The sequence below is a fragment of the Phoenix dactylifera genome, chromosome 3, assembly GCF_051530095.1.
Source record: "Phoenix dactylifera cultivar Ajwa chromosome 3, Ajwa_hap1_PhDact_Kaust_v1.1, whole genome shotgun sequence".
Classification (NCBI taxonomy): Eukaryota; Viridiplantae; Streptophyta; class Magnoliopsida; order Arecales; family Arecaceae; genus Phoenix; species Phoenix dactylifera.
The window spans coordinates 49067998-49091103 of record NC_143192.1 but is presented as its reverse complement, the minus strand read 5'-3'; the positions used below and the strand labels follow the sequence as shown (position 1 = coordinate 49091103).

General features: G+C 37.2%; 1 protein-coding gene across 2 annotated transcripts in view; it reads left to right on the top strand.

Annotated features, from left to right (window-relative positions):
• The first annotated feature begins 6603 nt into the window (after positions 1–6603).
• Positions 6604–23106, top strand: part of LOC103703577 (regulator of nonsense transcripts 1 homolog) — a 33264-nt gene continuing 16761 nt past the window's right edge. For both annotated transcript variants that reach the window (XM_008786484.6, XM_088718786.2), the window contains exons 1-21: positions 6604–7283; positions 9350–9601; positions 9683–9853; positions 10044–10094; positions 10296–10388; positions 10530–10625; positions 10798–10848; positions 10930–11048; positions 11749–11857; positions 12060–12182; positions 12272–12343; positions 12776–12847; positions 12930–12996; positions 13853–13995; positions 14083–14154; positions 14237–14365; positions 16768–16923; positions 17036–17149; positions 17239–17337; positions 17408–17485; positions 20099–20233. In XM_008786484.6, the coding sequence (XP_008784706.4) occupies positions 6774–7283; positions 9350–9601; positions 9683–9853; positions 10044–10094; positions 10296–10388; positions 10530–10625; positions 10798–10848; positions 10930–11048; positions 11749–11857; positions 12060–12182; positions 12272–12343; positions 12776–12847; positions 12930–12996; positions 13853–13995; positions 14083–14154; positions 14237–14365; positions 16768–16923; positions 17036–17149; positions 17239–17337; positions 17408–17485; positions 20099–20233 (2712 nt within the window). In that variant the 5' untranslated portion in view covers positions 6604–6773. The remainder of the gene's footprint in view (positions 7284–9349; positions 9602–9682; positions 9854–10043; positions 10095–10295; positions 10389–10529; positions 10626–10797; positions 10849–10929; positions 11049–11748; positions 11858–12059; positions 12183–12271; positions 12344–12775; positions 12848–12929; positions 12997–13852; positions 13996–14082; positions 14155–14236; positions 14366–16767; positions 16924–17035; positions 17150–17238; positions 17338–17407; positions 17486–20098; positions 20234–23106) is intronic.

The window sequence follows — 23106 nt, the reverse complement described above, 5'->3', positions numbered from 1 at the left end:
TCCTGCGTGCCGGCTGACCTGCACAAAGCCTCACCGGTGGACTTTCGGTGAGAGTCCTATAACAGAATTTGTTCTAATGAAGCATTCCCATGTTAGAATTTATTCTTTTGTAGTTTGTTTGGATTTGCAATTAGTAGGGTCTAAAACCAGATGAACTTGGTCTCTCTCACGCCAGAGGAAGACTCTGTAGAGTGGAAATGGAGCAAATCTAAAACGTTCTCGGTAAAACGGCGCTATAACTTCCTTGGTCATGGAGGCGTATCGTTGGCATTTGGAAAGAGAAATTGGAAACTGCTACTGCCAGAGAAGGTGAAAATTTTCAATTGGCTAACGTTCAGAAACAAAATTCTCACAACGGAAAATCTGAAGAAGAGAAACAGGAATTGCCCGCCAGCTTGCCCTCTTTGTGGAGTAGAGGATGAGACCACTGATCATAGTTTTCTGAAGTGTTCCTTTGCAAAATATCTTCTGCCCCTCTTCCTCCATCGATGGAGGAACTGTGGACTACCTGGAGAAACAGAGAAACTGATCAGAGGCAATGGATTGGGTGGGATTGCTTGGTCTCTGCCATCTGCTGGTGTATTTGGAAAGAGCGTAACAATAGGAGTATTCTGGTGCGCCAAAAAGCTTGCTTTCTCCTGCATGACTGGACAACCAACTAGGATGGAAAACTCAAAACAGTTACTAAAAGATTCCTGCAATACCCTTCTAACGGGAGAAGGCGCACAAAACACCAATGGAGCTACGGTGACATTTGGGCGATCGTGAGGATTAGAGGGATCTTTTAGGCTAAGCAGGTATACGGCGAAGCCAATACAGCTATGGATTGGATGGCTGCTTATGTAGCCTGTCACTCCAGCGATATTCTGTGGGTTGAAGATGGGGAGTTGCTCTTGACATTTCGAGGTATCCTATTTTTTGATTTTATTGGATGTATCCGTATTCGTCAGATATGATCCATCCATCCTAAAAAATAAAAAAATAAAAAAAAGAAGGTACGTTGGGGAGGCTGAAGAAACTGATGGATCGCAATTATAAATGCTCCAAGAAGAAGAAGTTAAAGAGCACCCAAGCGGTTCCATCCTTTCTCTCTCGAGTTGTTCTGCTCTTTAAGAATACCACTGCCAAAGGCCGGGATGCAAGGACCCTGGAAATCACGTTGCGTGGTCGTACCAACGTGGAAAACCCCAAGAGTGAATCCAACAGGCCAGCAGAAGCTATGTAAATAAATTCTGGCCTGGTAGCTTTGTGGGCCGTTCTCAACTTACTTCGATCATCATTGTAAAACACCTATATAAATAAATTCTGGGTGGGTCCACCTCCCGTTATCATCAAAAAATAATTTTTAAAAAAACAATCAACCCATATCTATATTCTGTTAAACAATTAAAGAGTGGTGCTAGTCTATATCTATTAAGTCATAATTCTTCTTTTTTTAATTTCCTAATAATGTTGGGACAAAATGAACCGACAAGAAAAAAAAAAGAAGAATATCTTCAACCTGCCGAACTCCAAAAACTCAAAGGATAATTAAAAAGAAATGAAAAAAATTCAAAAATAGGGTTTTGTATTCTTTTTTCTCTATTAACGATCCATCAACTATAAACTGAGGTACATAATTCTTATTTATAATAGTAGCGAAGTTATTTCTTGTATAATTATGATTCAATTTCTCTCCTAGTTTGAATAGAATAAGATTTCTAAAAATAAATATAACTAAATAAATTAATCATGAAAAAACTAAAAATTTGCTTGAGGAGATCTAGACTTCTATATCAACTTGTTCTTCTGTCGCTTTGCCTTATTTTTCACATATCGGAAGATACGCTAAATCAAGATTCTTTCCGAAAAAGAAACTTCTAGTTTGATCAACCTATTTCAAGACCCAAATAATGAAATTTTAACCCGTTTTAACCCTTAAAGGTGTTGTTGTAGATCTCGCAAAGCTATTCAATTTGAAGGAAAAGATCTGTTAGTATCCCTCATATGCCATGAAAATTTCGAAATAATTTTCAGATTGCAGCGGAAAAACATATGCGGGATCCGTTCATCGCATGAACGTATTTTAAAACCTTTCGTTTGTAGATAGATTAGAATTAAATTATTTTAAACCATTTTAAAATCATTAAGAAGATCAGATCTTCACCTTGTGCGGGTAGATGGTCTCCGCAAATCTGATTTACGTAGATTTGTAGAAGGTTCGATGGAAGCCGCACACGTGTCCGGCCTCTACGGATATCCACACGAGGTAGTGAGTCGATCGAAACCTTTGGATCTCCCCGGGATGCTAGCTCCCTTGCAGAGATGGCTTTAGATGGCTGAGGTCCTCTCCTTTGAATCAACCTTTGATTGGCTTGAGAGGAGGAAGAAGAAACAAAGGCTCTTCGCAGCCTTTTCTTTTTCTCCTACGCTGGACCCAAGGAAGAGGAAGAAGAAGGCCACCCCACCCTTTCTTTTTCTCCCTTTTCTCTTGCGGCTGGAAGGAGGAATGAGGGGAGGAGGGGTGCTGCCAAAATGCCTAGAGAAAGCATGAGAGGAGGGGCCGAAATCCCTCCTCTTTTTAAAGCACTAATGGATAAAGATAAGTTCCAATTTTTTAGGAACTCATCCTTATCCCATTATTTGAATAGCTAGGAGCGGCGTATGCCCCTCCTTCTTTCTCCACGCACACCCCAAAGGGAGGGGCGTGGGCCACTCCCTCAAATCTATTTAAATCTGCCATTTAAATAAATTAAAGGGTATTTTTAATTTAGGTCTATTGCATGAGTCCAATCCTAGTCAAAATAGGATTTATATGCACCCATTTCAATTTCCTCCAAATCCTAATCTAATTAGGATTTAATTGAACCATGACTCTATTCAACTCTTCAATCCTAATCCAATTAGGAGTCATGAAATTAATTAGATTAATTTTAAAATTAATTAGGACTTAAAATAATCCTAATCTAATTAGGACTTATTAAATTTCAGCCCTAAGACAATTAGGACTTTAGAAATCCTATTCCAAATAGGATTTTAATTTAATTTGAAATCCTAATCCAATTAGGACTCCATGAATCCTACTCCAAGTAGGACTCGTGATCAAGTCTAATTAATTAAATCCAATTAATTAAATTAAATTGCAATCCAATTGCAATTATTCCTTCTTCTAACCACTAACTCTTAGCGGGTTATCCATTTATTAATCTAATTGATTATTTGTGATTCCTAATCACATTCAACCATCGGATCGGTCAATACCTCTAATGTGTGTGACCCCATAAGTTCTATTCTGACTAGTAGTGAGATATATTACGATCTCTATCACAATATCATTGAAAACTCCTTTCAATGGGTTGAAACAATTCCAACTCAACTCACTAGGGATTATCGACCATCGAGATGATCCCTGTGAGTCTCACCATCCACCAGTGACACCTAGCAGTATATAGTGGCTACCCAGCAGAATAGAATGATGAACCTCTAGGTGTAGTTATCATATGATACAGTCCTTCTATCGTGGATCTTTACAGACCGGAGGTCATGGATAACTCGTCAAACCCCATCGTCTGTCATATGTCTAGATTTATTCGACTTGAGTTCGATAGTGGAAAACTCTTTCTCCACTTTATATTACTGCCCTGGCCAAGGTCTTAGAACTCAGTCTAATAAATCACATAGGATCACTCCTCATCTATCAAGGTCGATAGATTCTATGTAAGTGCATACCCTACTCCTACAGTGAACTTACTGCAGCCAATCTACACAACAAGGACCCATATGACTAGAGACCATGTATATGTGCAGTCAAACTACAATAACCTTACTGTGAATAGCCGAAGCACCGCAGGTCAAAGGACCAGTCACACTACTGCAACATCAAGTAAGTCACTGACGAGTGGATAGACATCCAAGTGACTTCTTGTCTTGGTCACGCTCAGTACCCTTGTTCTCTAACAAGCACCTGCACTATCACTTCAGTGTCCCTACACTGTGGACTCGAGTCTCGTCCATCCATAAGGAAAGCGATCTGTGCACTGATTGGATCAATCACCGTCCTCGTGATGATCCATTGATCAGGAGCATTTAGAAATTAATCACCAATGATACATGGCTCAAATTCTTAACTTTTGAGAATATGTATCATCATCTTATTAATTCCTTGGACGATTCATAGACACATAAACAATATGAATGAAAAGATGCCCATTTATTATTCAATAATAATAAAGTCAAGTACAAATTTATGTCCCAGAATTAATAATGTGTCCGCCAGATTGGCTTCTAGGGCATACATCTAACAAGATCATATCAAAAAATTATGACCTCCGAAAAATTAGCTTTTGGCTTGGCATCCAGATGTGGCAGATTTCGCTCCTGGCCAAAATAGTCCACATTTAGTATAGTGATCATTCTAGATATCCATAATAACTAAAATGATCCACATTAAGTTTGATGATTCTTCCAAAAATCCGTAGTGGTCAAAATGGTCTATATGAAGTTTGATTATTTTTTTGAGTACTTATAGTAGCCAAAGCAGTTCATATCAATTTTAGTTATCTTTATGAATACCTTTAATAATTAAAGTTATCCATACCGAATTTGGCAATTCTTCTGAATCACATAATCGTTCAAATTAGATTTCTAAGTTAGCATTAAATCATGCAAGTTAATTGTTCTCATCAGTTCGGTCCAAATGAATGGCGTTGTTTCAATTACATAAAATTTCCTGCCTCTTGGCAACCAAAGGTAGCAAATAAATATGCCCACCAACTCTGGGAGTACTATGAGGCCGCCGCTGTCATAAATTCTAGCTCCACCCAAGTATTCACGTGCGGCACACATGCATTTTCTCGTACAGAATTCTCATGTTTCGAGAATTGACGTCCAACCATGTGGTCCATGTCACGCAGCAAAGAAGCAAGCAGTGCACGGATAGAAGAGATTGTCGTGCCGTGTACTGTAAGCGTAAATGGCATTGAAATTTGCGGTGTGTAGAAAAGATGTGTTACTTTCTTGGCACCATTTCTTCTTCCCTGTGACTGGCCTTGTTTGGGTTCGCTTCTATAAGAAGAACTTGCTTTCCATCGTCTATTGCACTCTTTTTTTCTTTTTTTTTTTAAATACTCATCTAAATATCAAATTTTACATAAATATCTTTTCAAAATTAATATTTGTATAGATATCCTCATGAAACACTTATTTTTGCCATTCTACTCTTATTTTATTTTTATTTTTGCATATGTATCCATGCTAGCTAACGATGTTAAAAAATTAACAGTTTCAAATTAAAATGACTAAAATACCCTTAATGAATAGACATGCAAATAGATTGTGATCTCGATAACGGGAGAAGAAGACATGGACAATAGCGTAATTTTAAAATTTTATTTTATTTTTAATTAATATAAATATGATTTTTCTTAATATCGTTAAAACAACCATTATATTACGGGCATTTGTATAATAACAGAATTTTACGAGGGTATACATGCAAATATCAATTTTGGAAGGGTATTCATGCAAAATTTGATATTTAGAAGGGTATCCATGCAAAAAACTCTTTTTAAAACTATGATAATTTTTTAGCGACATTGTTTTTCTAAATTACAGATTCATAATCATTAATTTTTTTTAAAAAAATTTATCGGCTAAGTATTAACAATCGAGGTAACATTGTACCTAGTCGACAATATTTGCATGAAGACGGACGATGCTATTTGGGTAGCATACAATCCATACTCATGGTCGAGATAAGTGGCTTCTCTTATAATATTTCTTTATATCTTTCAAATATAGTGAACTCATCCTCGTTTTACAATATAGGTTACTGAACTCTAAATATTTGACTTCTTTTATGAGAATCATTTGTTTAAAATGTACAAGCAACGCTAAACATGCATGGTAGATATCTAAAAGCACTATCTCAAAAAAAAAAAAAGTGCATCATAATAGAACGCATATATCATACGATCAAGTTATATTTTGTGCGCAAAATCTAACTTAATACGGCATTAAGTATGAAAAATCTAACATGGATTCGGTAGCAAGAATTGTACAATTTAAACTAATGTTAAATGAGTGAAAATGTTAGCTTAATGAGACTTTGAATATGACTTTCAAATCTAAACCTAAAATATGTTAATCATTCCAATCCTATATTTCGTGATTGATATACCTCTTTATGTCCCTACATCCAGCCTCAGCTATATTTGTAGTTGATTGATGATATGTATACGTGACACTTCATGACTAAAAATGTTTTATGCAACCAAACACCCTAGTGTTTGGCAAGTGGCCAAAATGAGACTTGTTTTTGACATACATGACATTAGATTAATTAATTATTTGGATATGCTGCATAATTATGCAAAAGCAATCTATTTGTCATATTCACCATTCTGGTCTGGGAATTGTTGTGCATCAATTGCTCAAATTTGACCTAGTATTGGCCAACCCCTGATCATCAAAAAGATTTCGTAAGCGTTGAACCCAAGCTAACTTCCTTCTTGTATCGTATCAAAGCATTAAACTGGTTTGTTGTGCGTCACACCTAAGCTAGGGTCAGATTTAACCGGGGGCTGAACCTTGTATTTAACCACGGTCTCCCGTGTCGGTCGCCCCTCCTCCGATCTGATTCCGGTATCTATAGATCTCCAAAATTACCGAACCTCCCAATTAACTCCTCTTGTCGTTTTTCTCTGTCCTTGCCGGGCTAAACCCTAACCCTAGCTCCTCCCTCGCGCCATCCAGAAGGGGAGAGAGCGCCCCCCGCGGGAACCCTAACTGTGGGCATGGCGGCCGATTCGGTCGTCAACAACCTCTACGAGACGGCGTCGCAGCCCGACACCGGCGGCGACGCCTACACCTTCCTCGAGTTCAACACTCAGGGGGACGAGTACGACTACCCCGAGTTCCGAGAGCTCTCACAGCCCACCCGATCCCCAGCCTGGCCCCATCCGCCGGCGCCGGATGCCGTGCCGGACTCCCCCTCCGCCGATCGGCTGGCTCCCGAGGCCGGCGCGGGGTCGTCGGCTTCCGCCTCGTCGTCCAAGGGCAGGGGCGGGACCGGCAATCAGGCGGCGGCCGATGCCCTCGCGGCGGGGATGAGCGGGCTTAGCTTCGAGGAGACGGTGGAGGACGAGAATTACGAATATGGGAAGGCGGATTTCTCAGAGCATGCGTGCCGGTATTGTGGGGTGCAGAATCCGGCATGTGTCGTGAGGTGCAACATCCCGTCGTGCCGGAAATGGTTCTGCAACTCGAGGGGAAATACATCGGGATCCCACATCGTCAATCACCTGGTGCGTGGTGAAAGATCCCTTGCCCTTCTGTATCTCTCTCTCTCTCGGATATTTCTTTCTATTGAAAACACATGAATTCTTGATTTCCTACAAAACTTAGCTGGTATCTTTTTTTTAACAATTCTTGATTTCTTCCTTTCTTTTTCTCCTCTATCAATGTCATCTTATTGTAATTCTAATGTTAGAATGTATTTAAAATGCTAACATCTGTACGTCCAAGTTGTGATACTTTGTTTGGATTTGTAATTAGTATGGTCTAAAACCAGATGAAGGAGAAAGGGTTAGTTTCTGTTTCATTTTTTTAGAAAGTTCTTCTTTTATTCTAGTTGATTTGTGAGTTAAACTTTGAAAGGAACAATGCATAATCGGCAGTAATTTTATGATCTGTTGAATCTTAAAGTAGTCAGTCTGCCATTATCCGGTGCTTGTTGCGACATCTAGTTGGAACAAGATAACTGATATGGTCTGAAGGCCAGAGTTTCCTTGAACCAGTGGAGTTGTTATTATAATTGCGTTCAATTCAATCTTTGATAGGGACGTTTTCATAGTTTCCTGTTCTTTCTTGATGGTCAATGAACTCTTTTTAGTCTTGCATTGTTTTGTAGCTTTTGTGGAATTGTGAATAAAATTGATAATACTTGGGTTGTTTGAGAATTACCTGAGAAAGGCTATTATGATAGTCAAAGCCCTTTCTTGCAAGCCAGAAAATTAAGATGGACCGAATCAATGTTGATTGTGCATATATATGTAAAGAAACAAGAAATGATCCCAAAATGGTATTTGAAGACAAAAAGGTTTATAGAATCATTGGTCAAATACTGAATGGCTGAAACTAGACTGTTATTGATCAGCTTCCACTGAAATTGACTGAAATCCGAACCTAGTAGTTAGTTTTGGCATGGTCTCAGCTGATGCTAATCCAATTTAGCCAAAAACGTAAACCTTGAATAGTATTTAAAAAGTTAGATGGAATTATCATTGACACCAGAGATTTTGTTAAGATATTGTTCTCATTTGTCTTGTGCATATAGCATGAGATGAGACTTTTGAGAAAGAGGGTGCATGTGTGCATGGTGTGTTGGGGTGGGTTGGGTGGTGGGGTGCTTGAAGTGGTAGCTGGCAGAGATACTTTTATCCATCTTGTAGTGGTAGCTGTGTAAGAAATTTTGAAACAATCTTCCTTTTCTTATCCATTCATTAAAGATAACCAGTTCAAAGTTTCACGTGCACAGAATATCACCATTCTTATGTAACCCTATCTCTCACAACTCTCTGTTTCTCTTACTCTTGTGGGATTTGTAGGAAAAATGCTGGATTAAGTAGTAAAGAGAGAAGGGAAAGAATAACTCATGCTTACTTCCCTCATGAAATTTCTTTAATGCAGACATCTCATTTCTTCCCAATGGTTGTATCATAATATCCCTCAAAAAATTGAAGTTGATTATGTGGATAAATTATGTCTGTTAAATTGTCCAGAGCATATGTGTACTTGATATCCCTAGCACTTTTTTTGGGAAGATCTCTCTCTCTCTATATACATGTATATTGTTTGGTTAATAATATTAGTCATTAGATTTCACTTCACCTCTCTATGGAAGTATTTTTCACTTCAGTCTTCTGTAAGATGCTGAATGTTGTTTTGCAGTCCAGGTATGCACATTTAAGGTTGTTTTGAATTTAGGAAGCCTGTTATCAGAAGATAAGTTCTATCAGGTGTTTAAATTGAATGCTAGGAGCTCTTCCAGGAGAATTAACGTCATTTGTCATATTCATATGCTTATTTTTGGTCTGAGAATAGGAGACTGGAAACCTTATCTTTGCTTTGCAATTTAGGCTCATATAAATTAAGAGTATATCATAAAGTTATTCTCGACTTGGCAAAAGTTCAAGCAAGGAGAAAATAGGGGAAAATTTAGTATAGGGAACTGCACTCCTTGATATATTTGGAAACAGATAATAATATTTAGAAGTGCTATACAAGCAAATTTGTCTCAATCATTTAGGCTTTTATCTTACTGAAGGATAGTAGTAGTCTTCTCATAACAGATTTCTATTCTTCTCTCCAGGTTCGAGCAAAACACAAGGAAGTTTGTCTCCACAAAGACAGCCCGTTAGGAGAAACAATTCTTGAATGCTATAACTGTGGCTGCCGCAATGTTTTCCTTCTTGGCTTTATCTCTGCGAAAACAGAGAGTGTTGTCGTGCTCTTGTGCAGAGAGCCTTGTTTGAGTGTCAATGCATTGAAAGACATGAATTGGGATCTCAGCCAATGGTGTCCACTCATTGACGATCGGTGTTTCCTTCCATGGCTTGTCAAGGTTTGCTAATCTTCATTTTCATCTTTTATGTGGGTATCACATTTCCCATAAGGTTCATAATTAATTGGGCTCTGTCTTCAGGTCCCTTCTGAGCAGGAACAGCTGAGAGCACGGCATATCAGTGCTCAGCAAATTAACAAAGTGGAAGAGCTGTGGAAGACAAACCCTGATGCTACTCTAGAAGATCTTGAGAAGCCTGGAGTAGATGATGAGCCTCAGCCTGTAGCTTTGAAGTATGAAGACGCTTATCAGGTTCTGGATTCGACTTGTGCAAGTCTAACTTTGAAAATTTAAAACTGAAACTCTGTATGATGATAGTTTGTATCTGAATGTTTGTCTTAAAGCTTGTGTAAAGCTTTGATAGAATTGGTCTTCTTCAGTATTCTGTTTTGTCTCAGGAGGTTGATGATATTTTTTTGTTGTCCCCTCTTTCTTTTATCAGTATCAAAATGTCTTTGCACCACTCATCAAGCTTGAAGCTGATTATGATAAGGTATGCGTGCCATTTTTATGTTGCTATCCGAGGCATGGATCCCAATGTTGAATAGAAATCTATTGCATCTGGAAACTGTTTCTACTCTTACCAATTTATTATTATGGGCTATTATCATTGCTATGCATTGTCCTGAACTAAGTATTTTAATCTTTTAATTAATTCTCTTGATTATGTTTTGTTGATGAACTCATTCTGTAGACGATGAAAGAGTCACAGAGTAAAGATAACGTGACAGTACGATGGGATATTGGCCTTAACAAGAAACGCGTTGCTTACTTCGTCTTCCCCAAGGTTGTTTTAAGTAATTCTTCTATTTATCTGGCATGTAGAAAATTTTATTTTCATGTGATATTACTGCTTTATGTGTACGTACCTCTTGATTTTCAATCATTTTCTTTTAGCTGACATTTAGAGCAATATATAATCTTACAGGAAGACAATGAACTAAGGCTTGTCCCGGGAGATGAGTTGCGTTTGCGTTATTCAGGAGATGCAGCTCATCCTGCATGGCAGTCTGTGGGACATGTGGTATGGTTGTGAAGAAGATATAGAACGTATTTACAAGGATATGTTATCTAAGTTTGTGTATTCATTCTTTCAAGTTTTTATGGATATTGCTTGATTTTTTTTCTTGTTTTAGCCGCTTCATGTCACCCGATATTTACTATCTGTGCTCATATATTTGTAACAATGCCATCAGATCAAGCTAACTGCTCAGGAGGAGGTTGCACTTGAACTTCGTGCTAATCAGGTTTGGCCATAAAATTAAATACATTAGCGTTCATTTTGACTTCTAGCTTTGTTTTACATGCTTGCCTTTTATGCTTATCAGGGAGTTCCTGTTGATGTGAACCACGGATTTAGTGTAGATTTTGTTTGGAAGAGTACCAGCTTTGATCGAATGCAAGGAGCAATGAAAACTTTTGCCGTGGATGAAACTAGTGCCAGTGGGTGAGTTTCTTGTCTGCTATTTAATAATTTCGATGAATAACTGTAATTTATATTTTTTTAATGTCATGTTTTCGTAAATGGTTCCATGTAAATGAAATGGCAACTGTGTCCACGAGCAGGAAAAACTTTTCTGCAAAGCTTGTGCCTACAAAATGCACTATGACTTGATGTTACAACATTTCATAATGCAGAATGACTAATGGTCCTGACATGTTTGGTCATGCCTTGGACCATGGTATGCTGTACCGATCGGTACAAGTCGGTACCGGGCGTACCGTACCCGTACCGATGGATACCGGTATCGGTACGCCAGTGTCGGTACGCCTGACGTACCGCGTACCGTACCGTACCGACATTCGATACGCTTATGCTAGTGCGGCACCGGTACGGGGTTCGGTACCGGTACGGCGAACCTTGCCTTGGACTAAGCGTTACTGTCTCCATGTCTCCTAATAGGTGCAATTGGGCAATGCTGGGTCAAGGATTTGCAAATTCAATAGGGCCAACCTGGAAACCTGGCCTGAACAGTGTAATAGTTGGCCTGCAGGCTATCCCATTTGTGCCCCTATGTGGCCACCTTTTAGAACTATGTCGTATGCTAGTTGGATTATTGCAAGTTGAAGTGTGGCCACAGTAGTAGATTGTAGTTATTGGGTAACTGCATAGCTAGTTGTATATGCTAATTTCTTTCTCTGTACAGGTACATATACCATCACCTTTTAGGTCATGAAGTTGAACTTCAAATAGTTCGTAACACGCTACCCCGCCGCTTTGGTGCCCCTGGCTTACCAGAACTAAATGCATCCCAAGTATGTTTGTTTTTGACTTGATGTCTCTTTAGATTTCATAAAAATTGAAGAGATCTACGAATCAATTTGTTAAAGATTATTTTTTATGTCAAATTTATGCATGTCATTGTTGTATCTGCAGTATGTTCATGGAACATTTTCCTGAAAAATATATTTTTCATACCTGTGACTAATGTTCATTTTGAATTTCCCCCCTATGCAGGTTTTTGCTGTGAAAAGCGTCCTTCAGAAACCAATTAGTTTGATACAAGGCCCCCCTGGCACAGGGAAAACCGTCACATCTGCTGCAATTGTATACCACATGGCTAAACAAGGACAAGGGCAGGTAATTGATTTCATATGACTTGCACTGCTAATGTGACATTTTGAGATGGAGTGCATGCTCATCATATTTGATGTTTCGTTTAATTTCAGGTCCTGGTATGTGCTCCAAGTAATGTGGCTGTTGACCAACTGGCTGAGAAGATAAGTTCAACAGGATTAAAGGTTAAAATTCCTAACACATATTTACTAATTTATAATGCATCTCTTCTTCTACTCTTTGTTTTTGGCTGTGTTGTTTTCTTAATATATACTTATGTGAGTTTTCATATCATTTTTCCATGATTAAGAAATACACATTTGTTAATGGAATTGAAAATGATGATAATGCTAACATGTTGCCTTAAACAATGTATTTTAATTTTCATTTTGAATACTACTATTTATTTTCCTTGTTTGATTCCATTCCTCTCTTGTAACATTTACAGCCATCATTCAGTATTTACAGTTCTATCTTATGTTCTATAAGATTAGTTCATCACAACCTATGTAAATTTAGGGGGTAAAATATTTTCAAATTTCTTGGTATTGGTGGCATTACCAGTAAGTTGTTTATTTTTGTGGTAACGTTTATTTTCCTTTGACATTATGCAATAGGTGGTTAGGCTTTGTGCTAAATCAAGAGAAGCTGTTATGTCTCCTGTTGAGCATCTGACACTTCACTATCAGGTAAATTAGTTTGTATTTCTTTTTAAATAACTTTCACAAGGGGTTTGCAGGTAATATCGCTGATATTCTCTTCATATTGCAGGTTCGACATCTTGATACATCTGAAAAGAGTGAACTTCATAAGCTCCAACTGCTAAAGGATGAACAAGGTATTCCTTATTATTCACTGGAACGGAATCCCCTGTTGTCTTTTAGTTTGTCATTCCGTAGAATGTACTTGCAAAGTATTCCTTGTTATTCTTATAATGGAATGGAATCCCCTGTTGTCTTATCATCTTTCATTTCATCTTTTTCAAAAAGCTGCAATGAAAGGCATTCTCCAGCCATGGAATGGGTAGTTTCTTGGTGCCTTGTTTCAGAACATCAGGCGACCTGAGGATGAGGTTTTGAAATCTCAAGCTGGGCTATAACTATCTTAGACTTCTGACAAAATGACTGCCCCTTAACAAACCAAACCCTAGATAAAGCTTTTCTTCAAGAATCAATCTTTGCAGAAAGTCTCGTGTTAAGTGGCTAAAAGAGGTTGTCCTTCCCATCTAACCTTCCTCCTCTTAAACTAAGAGATCTTCTTGTTCTCCGGTTTGTATTGGATTCCTAGAACCCCTGATGCTCGAATGAGTTTTATTTTGCGGTGCTATACTGAGGACAGAACCTGTTGGACCAAAAAGACCGATCTCTATGGCATCTCTTTTTTTCATTTTCTAACTATTTCAGTTGTTTTTTAAGCACCTTTACCATTAACTTTTTCCATGCTTTTTCCTTGACTCCCTATTTTTTATTTTTGCTGGAAGCTCATTTTAGAGCATTTGTTGCCATTACGATCTTCTCAAAATGCCTTTCAGTAAAAAGAAGAGCACATTTTTAAATTTCCAATTCTCAAAGCATGGGATTATCTTGTACTGCCATGTGTTAATTTATAATAGGGGCAGCAGTATTCATGCCAGGATTAAATTATCTTACCTATGATGAGGAAGTGGGAAATGAAGTTATTTTGTGCCTTTACAGGTGAATTGTCGAGCAGTGATGAGAAAAAGTTTAAGGCATTGAAAAGGGCCACTGAGAGGGAGATATTACAGAATGCTGATGTCATTTGTTGCACCTGTGTTGGTGCTGGAGATCCTCGACTGGCAAATTTCCGATTCCGCCAGGTGGATTATGTTATGCTGAAATATTCAAGTTTCATGTCACATATGATATAGAATTGTATGATAACCTGATACTGATTTCATTTTCAGGTTCTTATTGATGAGTCTACCCAAGCAACAGAACCTGAGTGTCTTATTCCCTTAGTTCTCGGGGTCAAACAGGTAGGTGATGATAGTAATTAATATTAGGATGCATTAATCTTCATAGACTTGTTTTCTGAACTGTTTTCAATATTTGAATTAGGTTGTTCTTGTCGGAGATCATTGTCAGCTTGGTCCGGTGATAATGTGTAAAAAGGCAGCTCGTGCTGGGTTAGCGCAGTCTCTTTTTGAGCGCCTTGTACTTCTTGGACTTAAACCATTCAGACTGCAGGTGAAACCTCTGTTCTTTATTTTAGGTTTTTTTGCACTTCAGGGAAGTGACTGCTGTTTCGCTGTTTAAGTGGGCATTGTCTTCTTTGATTAGGCCTGTGCATATCCAGTTCTATTTGTCATGAGTCATGACTCTATTTGTCATGACTCTTGACCACTGTTTCTGCCATGTGTTTGATATTGAGGTGCGAACAACAGAATCATTGAACAAGAAGATTTCTGGACCGATGAAGATTTTATAAAAGCATGGACAAAACCACTAGCAAAGACCTTTACATTTTTTTGAACCTTTGACTTTTACTAGTAAAATTCTCAACTAATACTGGAAAGAAATTAGTTTTTTTCCCTTCCAAAAAATGCTGTAGTCATTTTTTGATATATCCCTTTTTCTTATCAAATCTTATAGAGTCTTTGTCTACTTGGTATATTAGATGGATTTTTAAGTTATGATGAGAAGCATGTAGTGTTTTTTCTGACTTTTTTGAAACAAGAGTTAAACCTATTTTTGCCCTAAAAGCCAGGCTGCTCCAAAAATACATATTATCCTTGCCGGCTGCCATTTTCCTGGTATGCTGCTGCCAAGGTCTATTCTTTGATGGGTGTTGGACTATATTTCAGGTTGTATCCCTGATCTGCTGTAGCGGGTTAGAACTGGAAACTTATTTTTGGTTACAACTGCATAATGTACTTTTTATCTTTATTTGTGAATTATGGTGTAACAGAACTGAATAATGTTACAGACCTACTATCACCTTTTGAACATCTGTTTCAATCAAATTAACTACTTAATTAACAAAATACCAACATGCTATATTTTAAATATTCAAAAATCGCTAAAGAATACTAGAAATATGTAAAATTCTTATGCATCTCTATCTCATATGGGACCCCTAATTTGGTTCTGTTAAAAGTGGTCCCATGCTGAATGCTTTCTGTACTCTGTTCCCATGTCTCATAGTTCTGCAATTCTTGTACTTTTAAACCAAAATGTCCATGTAGCATCTTTAAGGCAGAGCAGGCCCTTTTTCTGTTTCTGAGTAGAACAAACTTCTCCTCAAAGTCTTTCTGTTGCCCTTTTATAAAATGTTGGGATTATAATTAGGTGGTACTAGATGCAAGGTGGAGCATGAACATGGAATGTTTTAGCAGTTTCTGCTTCCACGCTGACTGCTCATTTCCTTTATTTATTTGTCAGCTGATACTAAGTGTTGGGAAGAAATTATTTACAAGGCTCCATTGCAGCTTCTTGCTGTGAGATAAAGCTTTTATTCTGGCAATACTTTAATAGTGAGAAATCTTATTGCTTTTGGATCCTTGTGCTGTTTATTTGTCTAAAAATCAAACAAGCTTCAAGTAATTTATTATTGTGCGGGAAGTTTTGTTGTCTATTATGCCTGCCAATTCCAGAGTAGACGCATGTCTATGCTATGGTTATATAGTAGCTTTCTTATGTTATAAAGGCAGTAAGAATGATTTTGTTTGACCTGCTTTACATTTGCATATTTGAATGCATGCATGCATTCGTGCATATGTACATACATTAGATGCTGTTATAATCTCCATCATAATGGTCTTAATTAAGGATCTATTTTTTTTTCTTTTGTTGTTTACATCACCATGTCAACTCAGCATGTGCCATGGTTTAAATTTAAAAATAGGTTTCTGTCGCCCAAGTTTCTGTCTCTTCATTAGAAATGTTGTTATTGTTCATGATGGGTCAGGTGAATGCCTATTGTTTTGAATGTCCTTGTTGAAATTGTTCTTGATATGCATTCTTGTGGACCATTCTTAATTTCTTGTATTCCTTTTAAATTTCATCCCGAACATCTTTATCACTTTGCCTATTTTAATTCATACCGGGCATTCCTAAGAATGAAGTAGCAGACTTCACATGCCATGGTTTAATTTTAAAATAAGTTTTTGTCGCCCAAGTTTCTGTCTCTTCATTAGAAATGTTGTTATTGTTCATGATGGGTCAGGTGAATGCCTATTGTTTTGAATGTCCTTGTTGAAATTGTTCTTGATATGCATTCTTGTGGACCATTCTTAATTTCTTGTATTCCTTTTAAATTTCATCCCGAACATCTTTATCACTTTGCCTATTTTAATTCATACCGGGCATTCCTAAGAATGAAGTAGCAGACTTCACATGACACCGAAGAGATCAGAAATTGAGAGAAAAGAATTATCTAATTAAGCAGATGCTGAAGAATATTCTAAGACTTATTTTTTGAATTCCCTAGTATGCTCGTGGAGAGATGCACTCTTTGCAATTCTTTCCGCTGTTATTTGATGTAAATTAGTTTTCTATTCACTTGATCAGACCACTGCTTGCGGTCATATGTTTCTTGTTGTTCGACTCGGAGATTATTTATCGACTCCTAAGCTTGTTTGAATTTGCAGGTCCAATATCGGATGCATCCTTCCCTCTCAGAATTTCCTTCTAATAGCTTCTATGAGGGCACCCTTCAAAATGGAGTGACAATAAATGAAAGGCAATCATCTGGCATTGATTTTCCTTGGCCGGTCCCCAATCGTCCTATGTTCTTTTATGTCCAGGTATCTGATATCTTTGTTCCTAACGTCTTTGTTATCCATTTGTGCACTTTCAGCAATTTATGTTATGGAGGGTCTAGATTGGAAATTGCTAAAACTGCATCTTCTTTTCTAGATGGGACAAGAGGAGATAAGTGCAAGTGGAACATCTTACCTAAATAGAACCGAGGCTGCAAATGTTGAAAAAATTGTTACAACATTTTTGAGAAGTGGTGTCATTCCTAGTCAGGTGGTCAAGCTTCTCTGATACCTTTATACATAAATTTTACTATATCCTTGCCTTTATTGTTGATACTCATCTTCTTTGGAATCATGCAGATCGGTGTTATAACGCCATATGAAGGGCAAAGGGCGTATATCGTTAATTATATGTCAAGGAATGGTGCTCTTAGGCAACAGCTCTATAAGGAAATTGAGGTTAACATCAATCTTCACTGTGTTAGTTGCCCTTTAGATAGTTTTACTTCAACATGTATGTTCCTTGCAGGTTGCCAGTGTGGACTCCTTCCAGGGTAGAGAAAAAGATTACATTATTTTATCTTGTGTACGGAGCAATGAACATCAGGTTGATTTTTTTTCCTTAATTGTAATCTTTTTAGTGGATTCTTCAGGTATTATCTTATTTATTAGTTAATGGATCTGAAGGATTTGACCCTATTCTTGGACCATTCATTTGATTTGATAATTTACATAATTTGGTGCAATGGCCTTAACATGAACTGTAATCATAGTTTGGTCTTAAATCAGACATGCAATGAATGTGGAGGAATTTTCTACTCTGAAGTTTATGTACAGTGGATACTTGGAGCTTCTTGATTGATTTAGGCTATTAATTTATCAATCTCCATTTCATGAAGAAAATGCTTCAGAAAGGTTTTTTGTTCAGTTGATTCTGTCCATTGCTAATTGCACTTGATGCCATTGGATGACATTGGAGTAATGCTTGTCATAATAAGTTAATTATATGTTAATCTACTTAGTCATTTATCAAATATAATCTGCATTTAGATAAATTAGTTGGACATGTATGAGTAGGAGGCTACCTATAAGTTACAATCTTTTCCTAGCACATCTCTACTGAAGAAAGTAAAATCTCACTGGCTTGTTTGGGCCGAGCTTTCTTAAGAGCCGAAATTTTGAGCTGCTTTGGTGATTGCAAGGATATGTTGAATTTAAAGCTCTTTTAACTAAGAAAATAAAATATGAGCACTGAAGGTGATCGATAATGCATCCATTTGCTGTACTTTGGTGAATCAGAAATTGCGTGTATCTACCTTTTATGGCAATTAATCGTTGGGTGACTTTTAAGGTACATTATTATATTTGAAGTATTTTTTATATTGAGATAATTGAATCAGACCTATTTGAATTGGAGCCTAGTTAATAAGCTATATGCTTTCCCTAATGTATCTACATTGCGTGATTTTTTTAATTCATCTAGTTTGTATCCCAAAAAGCTTCCAAACAGGCTAATTCTTGAGATAGTTTGGTGAGTGCAAGGATATAACAAGTTCACAGGCTTTTGACCAGGAAAACAAAATAGGTGATTGTCAGCCATTAGTTTGTCTTGTTGAATATGAATTTGCACTTTGTCTAGCTTGTGTATTTGTGGAATGTATATTTTTCATACAAAAATATGGAAAATGTAGCTTGATGGTATTTGGTACATTTCAATTAATGCAATTTTGCATGTTAGAAGTTAGAACTCAAACACATGTGAGCGTGCATGTGTTTGATATATGCCTTCTAGAGTTGAAAGAGAGAATCTGGTTTTCGAGGAGAGAGAAAAGGAATGCCTACTTACCAGGTACATCTTGTTCACAAATAGCTAGCATTTTTATAGTGGGTCTGTATATCAAGGTCTGAAAAGTTGATGAGGATAGGGAGTGGTGCGTAGTTGGAGTTGGATGCAGGGGGAACAAACAGGACCTGGAGTAGGGGTATGTCATATAAAAATTCTTAGCAGTCTGATGCCAGATTACCTATGCATTCATTGTGGAAAGAGTGATATATTTTGCTTCATCTATTGTTGACTTCAAGATTTGTACCAATATCTCAAAAGGCTTGAAAAGTTGAATGTTAAGATGTTGTGGAAGACCTTATATCATGGTTGGGAGGCCCAAATTGCTTTGAGAGATCTTGATAGTTGATTAGAATCTCAACATCGAACTTGTTTGTTTTTTTTACTTTTTCATGTGATGATAGATGCCTTAACTTGGAGTTGGCATATTCTCAGTTAACATATCCAAAAACTATTAAAGTAATAAAAAAGAAAAAGGATCTTTAAATATGCCATTGTGCACCCAGATTTGAGTAGGAGCCAGACATCATCAAATATGTGAAAATAAATGGCTCTTTGTTCCAAATGGGAAAAACCACATTTAGTATGTGCCCTGCTGGATATCTCTTTTCCCTTACTACTGTCCAATTCTCCCTTTGTGGTTCCCTTCTTATAATTTTGCAGTTACGTCAAATCTTCTACAGTGTCTCATTAACCATCGTGTATAAAGTGCACATAAAGAATGATGAACTTTGAACATTAGGTTCACAACTTCAGGCCTTTGTGTAATAGCTAGAAAGTATTCAGATGAGCATAAATCACTTTTCTATAACACATTATATTACATTTTAGCATAAACTCTTCATATAGGTATCAAACTCTAACTTACTGTAACATTTGCATTGAAGAACATCTTGTGTGCGGTCACCAGTATTCTTTGGGACTCCTGGTTTCTAAGGCATATTGCTGGGCTGTATCTACAATATATTTGGATAAGAATGTAATTATTGATGGCTTGCAATATGCCTACATCATGCCTATGGTTAACACTTTCAACAATTCCAGCTAATAGGCTGGTAAAACATTTCTTGCACTGCCATATTTGAAATTTGCTCCAGATTGTAGCAACCTTGATAGGCTCTTGAAGATCAATAAGGTTATGCTGGTTGAAATCCCATGATTAGTACTTGTCTTGCAGAGTTTGCAGTTAATGCTGTAGAACTTTTAGGATCAAGGAGGGACTCTGGATTTCTTGAATTTCATATCATCGGCTTTTCAATTTTACTAAAAAATCGTTTCTGTTTGGATAACTATATTTGCTATGTGTATGGCTGCTAGTTTATGGAATGTTAACATTTGAGATTGTTGGTGTTTGCTCCTTGTTTGTATTTTTTTCAGGGTATTGGATTTCTTAATGATCCTCGCAGATTGAATGTTGCACTAACTCGAGCTCGTTATGGCATTGTTATTTTGGGGAATCCGAAAGTCCTTAGCAAACAACCATTATGGAATAGCTTATTGACACATTACAAGGTACCTGTTCTCATATCCATTTAGCTATATAATTATTACACAACCAGGAATATAGGCAAAAGAATAAAATATTTGATTGTGCTATTTATTTTTAAGATGCTTAGTTATGCCCAATTTGTTTATTCTTTTGCTGAAGGTTGCATATGCATGTCAAGCATATGTTTTAGGCTTGCATGACTGCCAATCTTGTGTTGAGTCATGACTTGCATCCTCCAAATGGATTGAATTTATATGAGCTAGCGATTACATGTTATATTATGAGCTTCATATGTCTATGCATTTTTTTAATACAGCATATTTGAATTTTATGACTAATCATTTTTCACAAGTTTGTTTCTTGTTCATTTCTAATTTCTTTAATAACAACAATTTCTTGAAATACTCTTAAGTCTAAACATTGACTACATCATTTTCATGATGAGATGAAGGTTCATAAGATTAAGTCACAAAATTCATTATATGAACTTTTGATTCCCTTGAATGCAATGTATTCCGTCTCGGTACCGAGCCCTGTACCGGTGTTGCACTATCACCGTGTTGATACGGTACAGTATGGGGCTGGTACAACGTACCGAGTGTCGGTACACCTCTCGTACCGTATACCGGCACCGAACTGGTATAATACGATATGCTTCATACTGTCCAATTTCATCTTCCGTACCGATACTGAACTGGTATGGTATAGTATGTCCTGTACTGTCCGGTTTGGTACGGTACGACATACCATGCATGAATGAAATAAAAATGATGGGTGTGTTCCTTGTTGCATGTGCTATGTGTTGCATGCCTCTTTAGGTGCCCATGCGAAGCATGCAAAGCCACACCATCTCTTCTTTAAATTTGTTTCTACAGTTTTGTTTTCTCTAAGTTGCCCAACCCCATTATTTTTCACTAATGCTTAGGTTGTGTCGAATGAACTAAATCCAACATGATTATAATTGGTCAAGGAGATTAAGTGTGCTTGGAGATGGGGTGTCCAGCTTTTTTCTTATTAGTGCTGATAGAAGTTCATGCAGTTTGTTTTCTTGGTGGGCTTTTACATGAACTTCGTATAATATAGTAAATAGAACAAGCTTGGTCCCTTGTTTATCTGGGCAGAGAGATATTCTTCTATGATGAGGGAAATCTTGGGCTCCTAAATTCCTGTTATATAGGGTAATGAAAACCATCTTTTCAATGGAATCTATTATCTCTAAAAAAGCAGGTTTCTGAGTGCTTGGAGGCCAACCAAACCTGTCCAGTGGTTCTTTCCATCGCACTATTGAGGTGGTGACAACTACCAATCGTAATTTACTGGTGGATGGATTATTCGGGCATCTAAAGAGGCTGTAAGTTTATCTCTTGCACTATGTATCAATTTTCTAGGAGGTGAATTCTCAATCTCAAGAACTTCAAACTTGTTAGTCTATTATGTGATGTCTAGGAAATTATAAGGTTATGATTGAGAGGTTGATGGAGAACTTGACATCCTTTCTGAGAAAGTGGGAGTGGTTTCACATGAGGTAGATGAAATAATGTTAATTTTCTCATTGCCTGTCAATGCACAATGAAAGCAACATTAACTTGGAAGATGCCTCTGCTATCGCGAATTTGGTTCTTCTCTCAGTCTTCGGGGCCAACTTGGGATTTAAGCAAAATTGATTAATTGGAACAAACACTATTACCATTGGTAGTTTCTCAGTGCTGATCAATTGTTCTTGTTAAGATAATTGGAGGACTGATTGGGATTCACTGTTGGTAAGTACCAATGATGTTTGGTTAAAACCAGTATTATAAAGAAAGTTGAGAATTTGAGATCTTTTTGTCAATTGGTGTTTGAAACCTGTTGGTCAAAGTCTACCGTACCAAGCGAAACTTCCCAATAACACCCATACTGCCCGGTTTTGGATGGTTGGAGTGGGAACAAAGTGTTGAAAGCCTATCTTGGTATAGGTGCATACCATACCGACCGTACGATAATCAGTAATTTATCGGTACAGTTACCGGTACTGATTTTGCGGACCTTGCTATTGGTTATAGGAGCTAGCTATGCAGAAACAATTAAAATATGCTATATATATACATTTTTGATTATATTTGGGTTGAAATTATTGTTATCTGCTTAGGTGAATTCATACATCTATGTTCATAAGCTAGGATATTTTAGCATAGATTTCTGTAGTTGATAATTTTTCCCGTGGTGAACTCATTCATCTCACTAAATGTGTTAAACTTGCTTTCCAGAGGAGGGAAGCTCTTTGGAAAATTACTTTTGGGATGATGTGGTTCAACTATAGAATTCCCCTTGAAGGTGGTTTGCCTTCAGAATTATTTATGAAGACCCCTACTTATGAAGACTTTATGGACCTAAAGAAATGTTTAGCATGTAATTGCACCTTTAGGCTTATATGAAACGGTTTGCTTGGGACACCTTTGTAATATTTGGAGGATTGATCTTTGTGGATGCTTTGTAAACTGGAGTCATGTATCCAAGGAAAAGGTTGGATCTTTCTGACGCGACCAAGAACACCCTCAGAGTGCATTAAGAAATTCAGTGGAAGTCAAAATTATGAATCTGAAAATATTGATGCAGACAATTTGGTGGCATATAGTTTGGCTGTCATCTGAAGAAAATAATATTGACAATGCTTAACCTTTTTTATTCTGGTTGGGCTGTCTTTATTGGTCATTTCACTGTCTTTTGTTTCACTAGACAATAATTTAGCCACAGTGAAAAAGGGTTCCTCGTTACGCCTTATCAGTTAGGGAAATTACCTTTGGAGCAGTGTTATTCATTTCATGAATTTGGTGGAGGTTGAACTAAAATTAAATGTTTTAACATAAATCATGAAGGAAATGCACCAGTTAGATTATTTATATAAATTTCTTCATCA